Here is a 16,492-nt window from a genome sequence, read left to right on the forward strand (position 1 = left end):
ATTTAATGGCATTCTCTTGGTCACAAGGATACTTAGGCAAATAAAGACACAGGTGCCCAGGGCCCTGGTATTCAACTCAGCATGCGGGCCACACTCACCCATTCTGAGCCTTTCTGCCCCCAGTCCTAGGTTTCGGCGAACAGAGGAGCAGTGTTGGGTCAGCAAGAGGCAGGGAACAAGTGGCAAGAACCCAGGGAGGTAGGAAGATGGGACCCCAACATGGTCCAGGCACCAACCCCCAGTACATACTCCATTTTCCCATCAAAAGTATCACTCAGAAAACACAACTGAAAGAATGGTTCAGACTCTCAAGATAACACCCGCAGAACATTAACCCCCAGGCATGGGGCCCCCTGAGCTAGGCGCCCAGCAGACACGCAACTGGGGCTGGATCCGCCAAGGAGAAGTGATAGAGCCGGAGTGACAGCAGCATGGGAGGGGAACGATCCCTCCAGCTTGTCCAGCTAGCCAGGACCCAGACGGTGCTAGTGGAACGAATCAGACTCCACTGAAAAGAATTCTAAGCAATTCTTACAGCCAAGGGCGAGGACAGTACTCATGTAGACTGGAGACTCGACAACCATCAGACGTAAGGATGCCTCTACACACCTGCTGTCAGGGCCTGACTGGGCTTGATGAAAACAACAGTTAAATCATATTTTTTATTTTTTTTTAAATCCAGGACTTGATGAAATAATGTACCTGGGAAAGCACTTGCAAATCCAAACAATAAAGAAATGCGAATAGTTTTCTTCAAACAGAGACCACTGCTTCATGTTCTCTATTTCATTAAATGATAAACATTTGGTACTTCTATTCCAGGCAAGATGGAGTAGATGTACTTCTCCTCATTCCTCCTGCCAAGGAGAGCTAAGAAACCTGGAGATCAGCGATAAAACAGACATCGGGAGACTCTGAGAGGCGAAGAGAAGGGCAGACTAGCTGCTGACTCTGGGGGCCAAGGAAGGACATGGTGATGTTTTCCCTGGGTTTTCTTTGTGCTTCTTATATCCTAGATCAGGAGCTGGGGAAGTAGGTATCCAGAAGCATCAATGGACATGGAAAAAGAAAAAGAAAAGCCTGTACTTTCAGGCAGCAGATCAGGAACGAGGCAGCCTGGTAAGACAGCAAACTTCAGACAATAATTATGAGACTCGAAAGAAGCACCACAGATAGAGGGGAGGCACCAACTCCACCCCCATCACAAAGGCCGAGTGGAGAGCCTGCATCTCAGCCTCCCATCACGACAGGGTGGTAATACAGATGGTGGGGTGGGGAGTAGCGGTGTTCCTCGGCAAGCAGCCCCCTCGAGAGTGTCAACAGAGATCACATGGGAGCCTGGACTCTCACCCCCACCCAGCAGTAATCAGGCCCTGCTCCCCCTCCCCACAGGCTGGTCTCCGCAGGAGTTGGGTGGGGAGCTGGGGCATTCACACCCTTCCGGAAGCAAGAGGACTTCACCCTCCCCCAACCCTTCCCCTTTGCCCCCAGCCAGGGTAGTGGCAGCAGAGACTTGCTCTCACAGAAGATGTACATAAGATCCAGAGTTTCATAACACCCAAAAAGTCCAGGTTTCAAACAAACATCACTCTTCTTTCTAAGAAACAGGAAAAGCTTAATTGAATGAGAAAAGAATACAGTTGCCAACACTGAGTTGACATGATGTTGGAGTTAACTATTAAGGATTTTATAGCAGCCACACACACAAAAAAATGTCTTTCAAGGAGCAATTCTGAATACTCTCCAAAAAGTGGAAGAAATAGAAAATCTCAGTAAAGAAATAAAAGATATAGACAAGAACCAAATGGAAAATTCCAAAATGAAAAGTACAATAGCCAAAGCAAAACACTCACTGCTGCTGCTGCTAAGTCGCTTCATTCGTGTCCGACTCTGTGCAACCCCGTAAACGGCAGCCCACCAGGCTCCCCTGTCCCTGGGATTCTCCAGGCAAGAACACTGGAGTGGGTTGCCATTTCCTTCTCCAATGCATGAAAGTGAAAAGTGAAAGTGAAGTCGCTCAGTCGTGTCCGACTCTCAGCGACCCCGTGGACTGCAGCCTACCAGGCTCCTCTGTCCATGGGATTTTCCAGGCAAGAGTACTGGAGTGGGTTGCCAGTGCCTTCTAAAACATTCACTGGATGTGTTCAAAAAGCAAAATGGAGAAAACAGTGAAAAGAATTGGTGAACTTGAACATCATGTCAGTTCAGTTGCTCAGTCACTCTTTGTGACCCAATGGACTGCAGCACACCAGGCCTCCCTGTCCATTACCAACTCTTGGAGCTTGCTCAAATTCATGTCCATCGAGTTGGTAATGCCATCCCACCATCTCATCCCCCTTCTCCTCCCACCTTCAATTTTTCCCAGCATCAAGGTCTTTTCCAGTAAGTCAGTTGTTCACATCGGGTGGCCAAAGTAGAAAACTTGATGATAGAAAAATAGAAATAATCCAATTTGACCATTAGAAAAAGTAGACCACCGCCCCCCCCCAACACACACAAGGACAGCCTCACAAACCTGTGGGACTATAAGAAATGATCTAACATTCTTGTCATCAGAGCCCCAGAAGGAGAGGAGAAGGAGGGAGGGGCTGATAAAGTATGTTAAGAAATAATGGCTGAAAATTTTTCTAATTTGGCAAAAGACTTAAACTACAGAGTCAAGAAGCTGAGACACCTATAAAATGGAAAAACAAAGAAATCCTTGCCAAGATACATCATGGACATGTTTCTGAAAACTGAAGACATAAAGAACAGGGAGAAAAAGCATCTTATTTACAAAGGAAAAAACAATTTGAGAAACAGCAGATTTCTCATTAGAAACCAGAGGCTAGAGTAAAGTGGCATAGCATGTCAAATGCGGAAAGAATTCTATCCCAGAAGTCTGCTGCTGCTGCTAAGTCGCTTCAGTCGTGTCCGACTCTATGCGACCCCATAGACAGCAGCCAACCAGGCTCCCCCGTCCCTGGTATTCTCCAGGCAAGAACACTGGAGTGGGTTAGCCCAGAAGTCTAGATCCAGCAAAAACATCTATCAGGAATCAAGAAGATAAAAAGACCTTCTCAGATGCAGGAAAACTGAGAGAGCTTGTCACCAGCAGACCTACCCTTAAACAATGTCTAAAGGATGCCCTTGAACAAGAAAGGAAATAATAAAAGAAAGCATATTGGAAGGACTTCCCTGATGGTCCAGTGGCTAAGACTCCATGCTCCCAACGGAGGAGGCCTGGGTTTGATCCCTGGTCAGGGAGTTAGATCCCACGTGCCACGACTAAGACCAAATGAATATTTTAAAAAGGACATCCTTGGCGGTCCAGTGGTTGGGAGTCCACCTGCCAATGTGGGGGGCACAGGTTTGATCCCTAGTCCAGGAAGACTCCACATGTCTCGGAGCAGCTGAGCCCACGTGCCACAACTACTGAAGCACATGCCCCTAAAGCCCATGCTCTGCCCAAGAAAAGCCACTGCAGTGAGAAGCCCATGCACCGCAACTGGAGAGTAGTCCGCACTTGCAGCTGCTAAATAAAGTCCACGTGCTGCAACGAAGACCCAGCACAGCCAACAAATAAATTTAAAAAAAAATTTTTTTTTAAATTTCCTTCTAAAAGAAAGAATATTGGAACATCAGGAAGGAAGAACAAACAAGGGAGAAAGTAAAGATGGGGGTAAATGCAACACACCCCTTGTCTTCCTTGTCTTCTTCGGCTTTCCAAAAACAAATGCACGGGTCCTCAAGAGGCAAACCGCACCTGCCGCAGGACTGATTTCACAGATTACCTGTCATTCCATCAGTGTGGAACCCACACCACCTGCATCCATGTCTCCTCAGCGTTTCCTTGGCCGCTCACCAAACCCAGTTAAGCAGAATCTCTAGAGATGTGGGCCCCAGGACTCTGCCTGTAAAGGTTACCCGCACTAAGAAGTGAAGTCCTCAGACCTGAGGTGAACTTCTGTCAGTAGAGAGTCAGGCTCAGTCCCTCAGTGTTAATACCTGAGGAAGGGGAAAGCAAAGTGTTTTATAAATTCCCTGCAGGACTGGAACCAATTTCAAGGTTAAAGAAGTAATTGACATCCCACCTGGGGTCAAGGTCACACACCTCTGGATCATCATAGGTACTGTTCTAGGGAGTGTGGGCTCACAGAGGCGTTGTCCTCCTTCTATGCCTCGGCTTCGTCTGTAAAATGGAGGCAGCATCTGCCTCTCCTAACTCATGGGGGCAAAGTGAACAGCAAAACAGGCAAGCTGTGATGACCTTGTAAACGATTGTTCTTACTCAGTGTGAATGATTAACCTCCCCTTAGAGAGGGCTATCACTAGAAAACAAGCTCATGGTTACCAGGGGATAAGGGGGTTAGAAGGATAAAACTGAGAGATTGGGACTGACAGATACACAGTACTATATATATACTAGATAACTAAAAAAAAAAAAAAACCTACTGTAGGAGAAGGAAATGGCAACCCACTCCAGTATTCTTGCCTGGAGAATCCCCATGGACAGAGAAGCTTGGTGGGCTACAGTCCATGGGGTCGAAAAAAACATACAGGACTAAGTGATTAACACACACATACATGCACACACACATACATAACAGAAGAAAATGAAAATAAAGACTTAAAAGAAACCTACTATATAGCACAGGGAACTCTACTCAATACTGGGTAATGGCCTATATGGAAAAGAATCTTTAAAAAAGAGTGGATACATACATATGTATAACTGATTCACTTTGCTGTACACTTGAAACTCACACAGCATTGTAAATCAGTTGTGTGTGTGTGTGTGTGTGCATGCCGGAGCTCAGTTGCTAAATGGTGTGTGACTCTTGCAACCTCATGGACTGTAGCCCACCAGGCTCCTGTGTCCATGGGACTCTCCAGGCAAGAATACTGGAGTGGGTTGCCATTTCCTTTTCCAGATCTTGTCCTCCAGCTATCTAACCAGGTCTCCTGCCTGACTCTCCTGCATTAGCAGGCAGATTCTTTACCACTGAGCCACCTGGGAAGCCCCATAAATCAAATGTACTCCAATAAAAATTTTAAAATAAAGAGGGTCATCACGGTTCCCTTTTTGCTTTGAAATGTAATGTATCTGTGCTCTTCCCAAAGACTCCAGGAAAGGCAGAAATGGTTAAGATGAAATGGACCACTTAATTCAACCTGGATGATGGGCAGCATTGGCATCGAAACAGATGAGGGTCCTGACATCAGCAGCACTGGGAAGACAGCGTGATCACCACCGGGCTGAGGGTGGATGCCCAGGACTGCTCCTCCCGGGGCGCCCCCACAGGTTCCCAGCACTCACCTCCCTGAAAATGCAGCCCTAGATCCTGTCACCTCCTCTGGACAGGGACAGCAATGACACATGACAGGGGTCAGAGGGCTTGCAGAACCTTGGGCTATTTCCAGTTGAGAGAAGGTCCTTTTTAGGGAAGAGGGATGGTAGAACCTGGAAGTAAAAGCCCCAAGGCAAGGACTTGGGGGTGGGGGACACAGAAGGCTGTCAAAGTATTTTAAAATAAAGCGTCTCCACCAGCCGGCTAGAGCGGCCAGCGATCAGTTACCCGCACTGGCGCCTCCTGGGTACCTCCCCGGGTCGGGAAAAGGCAGCGGCCAAAGAGCCGCGGGCGCAGGACACGTGTCCGCCGAGCGCGCCCTGGCCCCGGCCGGAGCCCCTGACCTGTCGGCGGGACAGGGCGGCAGGGCGCGGCGGGGTGGCCATCCGGGCCGAGCGCGCACGTGGTGCGGGGCAGGCGGGTCCCTCCCCTCTGAAGTCATGGACTTGGCTCACAGTACCGTGGCCAGCGCGCCAATGTGGCTTCGGCCAAAAAGGAGGAAAAAAAAAAAGCGCACAATGTGTTTCTTGTTAAGAGACTCGTAAGCGGGGCCTTGGGTTTTGCTTTGAGGGCCGTATTATAATATTAAGATGCAGCCTGATTCCGGACAAGCCCGCCCTTGTCGCTGGCTGGAGAGGGTTACCGCGGTTTCCCACGGACGCCGGGAGGCAGCCCGGCGGCCGCGGCGCTGCATGCCGCGAGGGTTGGCTCACGGTGGGCGGCGGCCCGGGGTCCGAGCGGTGACCCGGGCTCCCCGCGGGGGTCGGACCCCCGCGACGCGCGCCTCGGGGCGGCGCAGACTCGGCGACGCCAGTCCCGCGCCCGCCAGCTCGCGGGCGGCCCGGGGTTGTTTTCCAAGCCCTTATCTCTCGCTCAAGTTAATTTTCTTTTTTAATTTGGTGACCGGAACAAAAGTCACAGGAAAATCCTTTGTGAAAGCCAAACGCGGCCACAAATCTGGGCACTTCACAGCGTTTGTAACTAAATATTTGCCGTGCTGGTAGTTAAATCGGCTCCTCCGCCAAACTTTCCAAACTTTGCTTTCTTTGAACGGGGCTGAAAGGTGATCTCCCTACAAGGAGATCAGACAGTTGAAAGAAATTGGATTTAGCACGCCGTTTTTCCTGGTGCTCTTGAGATCTCTGGGCAAACAGGACCGCGCGCGAATCCTAGAAGGAATTAGGGCCGGGGTGGGGGTGGCGCGGGGGAGGGATGTCCGCTAAGCCACGGTAGTAGCTGAAGTGCTTTGTTAATGCAATTTATTAGCTGTGCGCGACGAGAAGTAAGAGGTTAGGCAGGTCTTCAAAACTACCCAAAGGGAGAAAAATAAACATCCCCTTGTTTGCTTTTCGTGGTTTGATTCATTTTCTTCCCCTCTCGTTGCCCCTCATCTAAGGCTGTTTTAAACCCAAATTCGGTTATCTGGTTTCAGAGTGAGGGCTCCCTCTTGCCAAGGTATTAAATAAACAAGCAAAGCAAAAACTTGAATCCTTATGTAACCCAGATGCTGTTTCCTCGAAAACCACAACAAACTCTGCTAAACCAGATAACCGGATCGGGAACAGTCGTGTGTCCCCACCCCACCCCCACCCCCAGGGTCCGCCGAGGACAGTCGTGTTCAGGACCTCCTCTCCAGGGCACACGATAAATAATTGCTGCTAACACTCTAAGCCGCGGATGCGCACCCCGAGGGATCCGGATACCATAAACTGTCCGGGAATGTTGGCATCTGGTTCTTAAAATGGAACTTTCCCTAGAGATAAAGCCAGGACCGAGGCGGCGTCTGCGTCCTCGGGCCCACTTGGATGTTTTCTGGCCTCTTGATGTTCGCAGCTGAAAGCGCAGCTCTGGAAAGAGGCGACGTCTGCCCGGCTTTGTAGTGTTAATGAGGACGCAGACGCGGGTCGGCCGCGCGCAGAGATTGGGAGCCGCGGGAACCGGCTGCCCATCCTCCAGCCTCCCGGAGGGCGAGGGGAGGGGGCCGTCCTGGGAGGGAAAAAAAAATCTGATTTTTTTTTCTTTAGGGCAACCTCCCAAGGTTCCGAGGATGGGCAGTATGTGGGGGCGGGAGGGAGGGGGGCCTTCAAAGGTATTTTGGGGGAGTCCAGCTCCTCCTCGTGAGGATCCCAAGGAATAAATCACTTTTGCCCTCCACTGAGACAGTCACTTTCTCCCCATCCGCCCTCCCCTCGCGCCGGCCCCACCCTGAGCGTCTCGGTTGCAAAAACAAAATAAAGCAAAACCTTTTGCTTTGGCAACCTCTAAGCCACATGACGCCTCCTCTGCACAAGGAAGATTTCTTTCTTCTCCCTCTCCTGGCTTTTATTGTGTGTATTTTTTTTTTTTTTCTTCTCTCCCAACCAGCCCCCCTTTTCTTTTCTTCTCGGTCCTCCTTCCTTGCCCCAAATCGCTGGAAACTTAAGACGCGCGGCGGCTGCAGGTGCGCGCAGGCCGAGCGGCGGGGCTGGGGCGCGCCGGGGCCAGCCGGGCCTCGCAGGCATTGATCAGCTGGGCGCGCGCGCTGAGTGACGGCGCGGTTGCCATGGCAGCCGCCTGAGCGGCGCCGCGAGGACAAGGCGGCCGGGCGGCGTGAATGGGCGGCGTCACGCGCCTGGCGCCAGAGAGTCTGCTCCCGGGCTCCGGCCCCGGCCCCGCCGCGGCCCGGCCCGCGCGCCGCTGCCGCCGCCGCCGCGCATTCATCACCTGTCAGGGCTCGCTCGGGGGGTCACGGGCGGGATGGACACAGCTGGGAGAACAAAACCGGGGGGAAGAGAGGCGAGCGCTCCCCAGCGCGCCAGATGTGCCGGGAGGACCTTGAGACACCCCCTCCTCCGCACCCCACCTCCGCCTTCCCGCAGGCTCCTCCCGCCCCCAGTTGCATCACGCGGGGCGGGGGATGGGGGTTGGAATTGCAAAGGCCGTCCGGCCAGCCTGGCGCGCCCGGCCCGGAGCTGCTTCTCATTACCGCGAGGGGCCAGTCGCGCTGGGAGCCGGCGGCGGCCGGGCCGGGGTGGAGACCGAGGGAGTGAAGCCCTGGAACCAGGTTAGGCGACCTTCCCGGGCCGGCGTGTGACTTTAAGTGGGGGAGGTGGGGGGCATGCATCTCCACCCACCCCCCCACCGGAAACCATTCACACCTTCCCACCACCCACGGATCTAGCAGAACCAGGGCCCATCTGTAGCTTTAGAGGCCTCAAATTCAAGCCCACGGAGACACCAATGGACAGATTTTTTTTTTTTTGTAACTCACCTCACCGTTTTCCCGATGAAAACATAATTTTAAAGGTAATGGCGTATTGGGCTTGCTGAGACAGAACGTACTAGGAACTCAGGCCTTTAAAAAAAAAAAATCATGAACTTACCCTCATAGTCCCCTTAAGTTGATCTTTAAATGAATGTAGAACTGGTTGGCCTGCCAGTCGAATCGAATTCCACTCACCCAGGCTGACTGGACTCTGACATGGCCGATAGAGGAAGAAACACCAGAACACTTTCACCATATTTAGCAGTTTTACTGCATCAGGGTACACACACGAGCCTGGGAGAAGGCAGTGCCTTCATCAACTTTGCGAGTGTGCAAAGTAATCCCGCACAACGCTCATTAGGAAGCAGCCCGGAGCCCGGCTGGAGGGATAATGAGGCTGGCACGGATGTTAACATACGGTGTCCTTGGAAAAAGCTAGGAATGCGTCAGTATCTCAGAGCTGCAATGTCCAAGAATCACAAGTAATAATTTGAGAATCCCAAAGATGTTTGTTTACATTGGCTATTATTGTAAAATAGTCAAAGTATAACATCATGAACCAAAATAGTGTCAAAACAAAATCTGTTCCACTGTGGCACGTATGTGACAGAAACACATGCACGCAAAGTACATCAAAAGGTTCGAACTGTGGGGACTCAGGATGAAATCATTTCCAGACTTAATAGCAGAGGAGAGGTGGGGACTCCACTGCTGTTCGCAAAGAAGTCTCAGGCAGCATTTGCTGGGCAGGCCCTGAGCAGATTTCTCTGCTGGTCAGGAAACCATCACCTCCATCCTCCCACCTGAGGTCGCTGGATTTTCGGTAGGTGATATCTACCCTAGCGCCACCAACTTTTCCTCCCTCGAGAGCAGCTGTAGTGCAGGCACATGTTTGTAGTTGTTGTCCAGGACCAGACCGGCTGGTCCACCAGCTGAGGAATTAATCATTAATTGAAGAAAAATATACTGTTTACCCATTATTAAGCTTTACTTTTTCTCCAGTTCTGCCCTCCTTTTCCTTCTTAAAGGCCAAAGAGATGCAGATTGAGATAAAGTAAAAGACACTTAAAAATAGAATGCTTTTTCAGACTTCCTAGTTTATTGTATTCTAGAAAAATGATTTTCAAAACACACAACTAATTTACTGTAGTCTTCCCTTAAGTTAGAATTATGTGTGAATTCACTGAAAAGGATTTGAGTAAATAACTGCAAACCGTTTTTTATTTAGACCTCAGGAATGAGTTCTTAAAAGATTTCTAGAAAGAAAATTTTTTAAAAAGTTGAGGGCGGGGACACAACCTGAAGCTGCCTCCAGTACTAGTGCTGAGAAGATTCCCATCCTGGTACCTGATAGATTTTTTTTTAAACAGTGTGAAGATATTGACCATGGCTAGGGCCACCTACCTGTACAGAACTTTAAAAATACAGCAGGCGCTGAAATGTGACACCAGAAATCATGATGTGTACATAGCTAGTCACCTTCCTTTGCCACCGACACTGCAGAGCGGACCAGCAGCCTCTCAAGGGTAGTGTATGTAAATACAGCTTCAATATGCAAATACTCCTAATGATTTCCGATTAATAGCTTTATTATAATAGCCCTTCCCAGTGCTAGAGAAGGAACCCAGGAAGGGTCCCGCACGTCTCGGAGCTCCTTAGCGATCAGCACGGTTATCCAGTAAGTACTCATTTCACAGAGTTTACAATACTGCCTTCTACGTTGCTCCGGGTTGCACGATCCCACACTTAAACCTGTCGTTGAAATGCGCGCGCGTGGGTGTTTTGGGGTTTGTTTTTACAAAGCTTTTCCTGATCTTAAGAGGCCGATCTCAATCTACAAACATCAGTTGTCGATGGCAAACTTATTTGCGTTTTCCCTTTTTTCGGAAATGCTTTCTATAACGTCTTGATAACTTTCCGGGAGGCGCGGGGAACCGTGGTGGCTTTCCCCCTCTGCCGTGCAGATCCCGTCGCGGGTGCTGTGATCTTAGTGATGCTGAAAGCCTAGAGGTGTAGCAGCCTCCGTCGGGGGGCACCTTTAGGGGGAGGGTCCCGCCTAGTGATCGGGATTGGAATTGGGGTGCACGCTTACGTTCCCGGGGTGTCCCCGCCCCCACCGCGTCCGCGCCCCCCTGCTCCCGGTGTTCGGCCCTCTCCCGGCCCCTGCCCACCCCCAGGTCCCCCTGGGCCCGGCGCTCACTGTACTCTATTTACCACCTCAGCTGGGCTGGCGCCCGTTCCGCCCACCCCCACGGCGATTGGCTGCGAACGCGGAAGGACGGAGCTCTCCCCTCGCGCCCGCGCCTGCCAATGGGCGCGCCCGCCCGGCCTGATGGACGCACCGCCTTCCACCAATGAGGGCGCGGGGAAGCCGGGTCGTGTGGTCCCGGCGAGCGCGTATAAAAGCCGCCGGGCCGGGCTCCCCGCTTCATTCTGAGCCGAGCGCGGTGCCGAGCGTAGCGAGCTTCGCAGGAGGCGGCGGCAGCGACGGCGGCGGCCTGAGCTTCGGGGCAGCCCGCTTCCCTCCTCCCAATCGCTTCGCTTCCCTTCCCCGCGGTCAGCATGAAAGCCTTCAGTCCAGTGAGGTCCGTTAGGAAAAACAGCCTTTCGGACCACGGCCTGGGCATCTCCCGGAGCAAAACCCCGGTGGACGACCCGATGAGCCTGCTGTACAACATGAACGACTGCTACTCCAAGCTCAAGGAGCTGGTGCCCAGCATCCCGCAAAACAAGAAGGTGAGCAAGATGGAAATCCTGCAGCACGTCATCGACTACATCTTGGACTTGCAGATCGCGCTGGACTCGCACCCCACCATCGTTAGCCTGCACCACCAGCGACCCGGACAGAGCCAGGCGTCCAGGACGCCGCTCACCACCCTCAACACCGACATCAGCATCCTGTCCTTGCAGGTAAGACCCGCTCCCCCCAGCGATGCTCGGGTAGAGCCGTTGTCAGGCGGCGGGCCCTAGTCGCTCACTTACAGATAGGCTAATAACTTTATCATCACTATCCCTGTTACTGTCATTTAAAACAAAAACAAATCTGCTGTGCAAAGAGTCGTGTGCGTGAAATTGTTAAGTTATGACATATTAATGCCTCCGAGTCTGAATTCAGTATAAACGTGGGTTATTGGAACTTGCTGTTCAAAATAAAACTATTTTTTTTTTAAGGTTCTTTCTCCTTAAGGTTGTCTAACGTCTTGTGCCTTCCCCCCCCCCTTTCTCTCGCAGGCTTCTGAATTCCCTTCTGAGTTAATGTCAAATGACAGCAAAGCTCTCTGTGGCTGAATAAATGGTGAGTGTCTGCTTGTGTCCCCCGTTGGTTAACTGGCGCTTGGAGAGTGTGTGTGCGCGCGTGGGTACTTGCGTATCTGTAAAATTTGGGGGTTTGGTAAATGAACGTGTACTGCGTTGGGTTGCACGTAGTACATTGTTTACGCGTCCTAGACATGAAGAGTCATCTAGCTCCTGTTACTCAAAATCCCAGAACGTTTTCCTTAAAAAAAAAAAAAAAAGAAAGAAAAAGAAAAAAATCAATGCCTGTAACTCACTCCCAAGGTGGTGAAGGAGAATACCTACTGGCTTCTCGTGCGCCTGTAACATGCCCCGGCTGTTTTCTGCTATTGCTCTGGTACTATGAGGTACTAACCTCCATATAATTAATCTTATCACCGCAAATTCCATAGGGATCCTCCTTCCCCAAAACTCCAGCCCCTTCGGATCGGCCAGCTGAGCATTGCTACCCTGTGTCTCAGACCCTGTGATGTGGGATTCCGACTTCCCTATCTGTTAACTAAAGGGCTGTTTTCAATCAAATAATTGTTACAAGAAGCAGACTGGCGCCTGTGAGCACTGCCGTTGGAGATCCAAATAGGAGATTGCGTTGGGAAGTTTTCCCCGGAGCCTCTGCTATTTTAATGTTTAATTTGCGCTGTCCAGGCCGAGTGTGTGCGCTGCATCTGGACGCCAGGGTTTGCCCAATGTTTGAGTGTTTGGTTAAATGTTCAAACTGCGGCTTCCTCCTGGCGCCAGTCTGCCTGACTCTGCCCTTAGGGTAAAACCTCCTAAACAGTCCTTTCTCTCTCGATCTCTTGCAGGTGTTCATGACTTTTTTTTTCCCTTTGCACAACAACAACAACAAATCCACAGGCTCTTTTAAGGCGCTGAACTTATTTTTCAACCATTTCACAAGGAGGACAACAAGTCAAATGGACCTTTTAAAAAAAAAAAATGGAAGGAAAACTTAAGAATGATCAACTTCCCCAGGGTGTTTTCTGACCTGGACTGTGATATTAGTTATTTATGAAAAAGACTTTTAAATGCCCTTTCTGCAGTTGGAAGGTTTTCTTTATATACTATTCCCACCATGGGGAGCGAAAACGTTAAAATCACAAGGAATTGCCCAATTTAAGCAGACTTTGCCTTTTTTCAAAGGTGGAGCGTGAATACCAGAAGGATCAGTATTCAGTTACTTAAATGAAGTCTTTTGGTCAGAAATTACCTTTTTTGACACAAGCCTACTGAATGCTGTGTATATATTTATATATAAATATATATATATTGAGTGAAACCTTGTGAACTCTTTAATTAGAGTTTTCTTGTATAGTGGCAGAAATGTACATTTCTGCATACAAAGTGTAATGTACTTATTCATGCTAAACTTTTTATAAAAGTTTAGTTGTAAACTTAACCCTTTTATACAAAATAAATCAAGTGTGTTTATTGAATGGTGATTGCCTGCTTTATTTCAGAGGACCAGTGCTTTGATTTTTATTATGCTATGTTATAACTGAACCCAAATAAATACAAGTTCAAATTTATGTAGACTGTATAAGATTATAATAAAACATGTCTGAAGTCAATGCCTGAATTCTGAATGATTTTTAAGATTCTGTCTCTGTCTCGCCATTTTATTTAATCCCTCCTCCTTCATCACTTCTACCACCCCTAAGTCTTGGAATCTGCAGTTCAGAGAAGGCCCTTATCAGATAGATGTGTGGTCAGGGCTAGCACTCTGGGGCAAAGGGCTGCTGCTGCTTTTTAGGGAAGCTGACTGTGCTGGGGAGTCTATAGACCCAGAAGTTTCTCTTAGTCTGTCAAGAAAAAAGTAGTTCTGTGCCTTGGGGTGGGGTTTCCAACCCAAGAGTTACTGTGGTGAGGACTCCTAGCACTTTAGATGTGGAATCTGGATGACGACCTGTCGAGTGGATAAGACACTTCTGCAGCAAATGAAACTGCTGTTAATCAGGAAAGAACAGAATCCACAGAATTTCTGAACCTGATTTTAAGATTTAGAGGTGGGGCAAAAAAAAAAAAAAAAAAAAAAAAACAACCCTCCATGCTACTCCTAAGGCCACTTCGCCCTGGGGATGAAGCTGTAATATGGCCGCGAGCTTCCTCCTGCACCTGTAGCTCACCCAGCCTGGGGAGGAGGCTTGGGCCCTGCCCGGGCTCCGAGACAGGTTTCTGTTTAAATCTTTAAATCGCCCTTCACCCTGGACTGCGCAGGGAAGGAGAGAGAGGGAACCACAGGGAAGGATCCAAGTGCTGTGTCCACCGCATCCCTCACGTGGCAACGTTGGGACTTGGCTTTAAAATGCAGAGCTAGTGTAGGTACGTGTTTACAAATCATCTGTATCCCCGTATATTGATACTACCTTCTCACGTTGGAAGACACTTCCGCCAGGGCATGTGGCTTGAGGGTGGGGGTGGGATGCTCGTAAGGCCGATCCAGGGTGGACGGGACCTGGAGAAGGAGCGGGGAGGACGGGCCGGTGAGGATAGGGGGTGAGGTTGGGGGGGGGGGGAGGGTCTCACCTGGGGCTACCGTCTCAGGCCCAGCCGAGCAGGTGTAAGGGTGGCGCCGGCGAGTCTGTCCCGGGTGGCTGCGGCGTTTCCGGGCCCGACACGGAATCCATCGCGCCCGAGCGCGGGGCGGGGGCGGGGGCGGGGGCGGGGGCACCGGTGGTCCCAGCCTAGCCGGGCTCCTGCACCCTTCCAGGGCGCGGGGGGGGGGGGGGGAGGGGGCCGTGCAGCCGGCCGGGCCAGCTTTGCGCATCACCCGCGCGCTGCGCATCGTCCCCGCCCCCGGACCGCATCTTCGCCCACAGGTGGGCCTGTCCTTGGATCCAGGGGCCGTCGCCGTTGTCGGGGATCATCATACCCCCGGGGAGGCGGGCTCCGGCGGCGGCCCCCGTGCGGAGCCGGTCATTCCGACCGTGGCCGCCCTTCAGGACTGGCCTAGGCCGTCGGTCCACTCGTCCTCTGCCCCTCCAGCGCCCGGCACGACCGGCCACCCCGCGTGGGGCTGCACCCGGGAGCGGCGAGGGCGGGAAGCGCCAGGCCAGGTCTCTACCCACCTGCGGCCTTTCTCTCCGGGGGGAGGGGAGCACAGACCCCAGGCTCGGTGCCCCGCCCGCGGTCGGCTCGGACCGAGACAGTGTCTTGGACGGAGGGGACCTCGCGCGAGGGCTCCCTGGCTTTGCGAGGGAAGCGTGGGGCAAGCCGGGCCCACACCGTCGCTGGGAGCCGCGGGCCGTTCGCGCCTTTCGATCGAAGACCTAAGGGAGCAGCCGCGTCCGGGAAACGGGCGCCCTTCCGAGGGGACTTGGGACGTCGGAGCCCAGTGGGCCTTTCCGGGTCCTGCCGGTGGAGGCCGGGCGCCACCTGCTGGCCGCCTCGAGGAGGGCAGTTCGCGGGCGCGGGGGCTCTGAGGCTTAGAAGTGGAAGGGAGATGCAGCCTTTTGAAAACGAAGGATGATGTCCTGCAAGCTTACTTCTCTAGCACATGTACAGTGGTTTCCACATGCGACTCATTTCATCTTTACTACTTCATAACTTGGATAAGATCCCTTTTGCAAACTAGTATCTACCACCAACTCGACACCAGGTGGGGTCCTGGATTTTTTTAAAAAGTATCAGGTGTGATCCTTGGCCTCAAATAGATGATAAGGCGATTGTGGAGAAAAATGGATTGTCAAGTCCAACGAAAGCCTGAACGTTCTCCCTTCTCTTACCTTAAGCTTCTGTTTAACTGAATGTTACTTATTTATTTATTTTTCTGAATTATTTAAGCACTTTAGCCAGAATCTTCAATGCTGTGTTAAAGGAATAGGGGTGAGTGAGAGTGGGTATTCGTGTCCTATCCTGGCGCTTGGAGCACAGGTCACCCTCCATCCCTTATGGATGACCTGACTCTAGGATTTTGTTGTAATATATAGTCTTTATCCATTTGAGGAAGAACCCTTCCATTGTTAGGGATTTCTTGAGAATTCTAAATCATAATTTGGGGGGTGAATTTGGTAAAATACTTTTACCATATTTATTGAAATTATTTCTCTAGTATATGATACCGATTTTTCTGATGTGAACTACCCTTTCATTTCTGCAATTAATCCTACCTGATGGCAAAACCAATACAATATTGTAAAGTAAAATAAATAAATAAACAAAACTGAGATTAAAAAAAAAATCCTACCTGAACACGATGTATTGTTACTTTTTATAGACACTGTCGCGTTCTGTCAGCCAATATTTTGCTTGGAATTTTTGAGAATGAAATAGAGCTGTGGTATCTTGTGCAGACCTTATCTAATTTTGGAATCAAGGTCACACTAACCTCAAACAATAAATGTCAGTTTACATTTACTCTTAGTCCTCAAAGTCATGGATAAATCCTCTTAGGTAAGCAGACGTAAATCTTCCATCCTGTGGAAACTGGGTTCAGAGATGTGACTTGAGTGAGGAAAGATGCACAGCCGTTCACAGACAGAGCAACTCGGCCCAGTGTTCTACTGAAATGGAGAAGGGGCTTTTGAATTTAAAAGGAAATAGCATTCTTGTCCATAAAAAGAATGCTTGTACTGTGGAGCTTTTCTTAAAAAAAAAAAAAAAATTTCAGTGTTAATTATTTATGGGG

General features: G+C 50.5%; 1 protein-coding gene and 2 long non-coding RNA genes across 4 annotated transcripts; 1 reads left to right on the plus strand and 2 right to left on the minus strand.

The window, feature by feature from the left end:
* Nucleotides 1-3,562: 3,562 nt before the first annotated feature.
* LOC147362680 (uncharacterized) lies at nt 3,563-5,526 on the minus strand. Of its 2 annotated transcripts, none has more exons than XR_015136389.1 (2): nt 5,300-5,526; nt 3,563-3,987 (listed from the first exon to the last, which is right to left on the minus strand). It is a non-coding gene; the product is annotated as an uncharacterized LOC147362680 (long non-coding RNA). The 2 variants fall into 2 exon arrangements; XR_015136390.1 differs by lacking the exon at nt 5,300-5,526 and adding an exon at nt 4,094-4,421.
* A 1,046-nt stretch (nt 5,527-6,572) lies between these two features.
* On the minus strand, nt 6,573-8,992 carry LOC147362681 (uncharacterized). Its single transcript, XR_015136388.1, has 3 exons — nt 8,770-8,992; nt 8,581-8,664; nt 6,573-7,316 (listed from the first exon to the last, which is right to left on the minus strand). It is a non-coding gene; the product is annotated as an uncharacterized LOC147362681 (long non-coding RNA).
* Nucleotides 8,993-11,004: 2,012 nt separating this feature from the next.
* ID2 (inhibitor of DNA binding 2) lies at nt 11,005-13,436 on the plus strand. Its single transcript, XM_086325472.1, has 3 exons — nt 11,005-11,484; nt 11,806-11,869; nt 12,672-13,436. The coding sequence occupies exons 1-2, from the start codon at nt 11,137-11,139 to the stop codon at nt 11,860-11,862; spliced, it is 405 nt and encodes a 134-aa protein (XP_086181598.1). The 5' UTR covers nt 11,005-11,136; the 3' UTR covers nt 11,863-11,869; nt 12,672-13,436.
* Nucleotides 13,437-16,492: the final 3,056 nt, after the last annotated feature.

This window comes from Bos grunniens, chromosome 11 (genome assembly GCF_055505025.1).
Source record: "Bos grunniens cultivar Pamir isolate PY7600 chromosome 11, Bosgru_T2T1.0, whole genome shotgun sequence".
In the NCBI taxonomy this organism is placed as follows: Eukaryota; Metazoa; Chordata; class Mammalia; order Artiodactyla; family Bovidae; genus Bos; species Bos grunniens.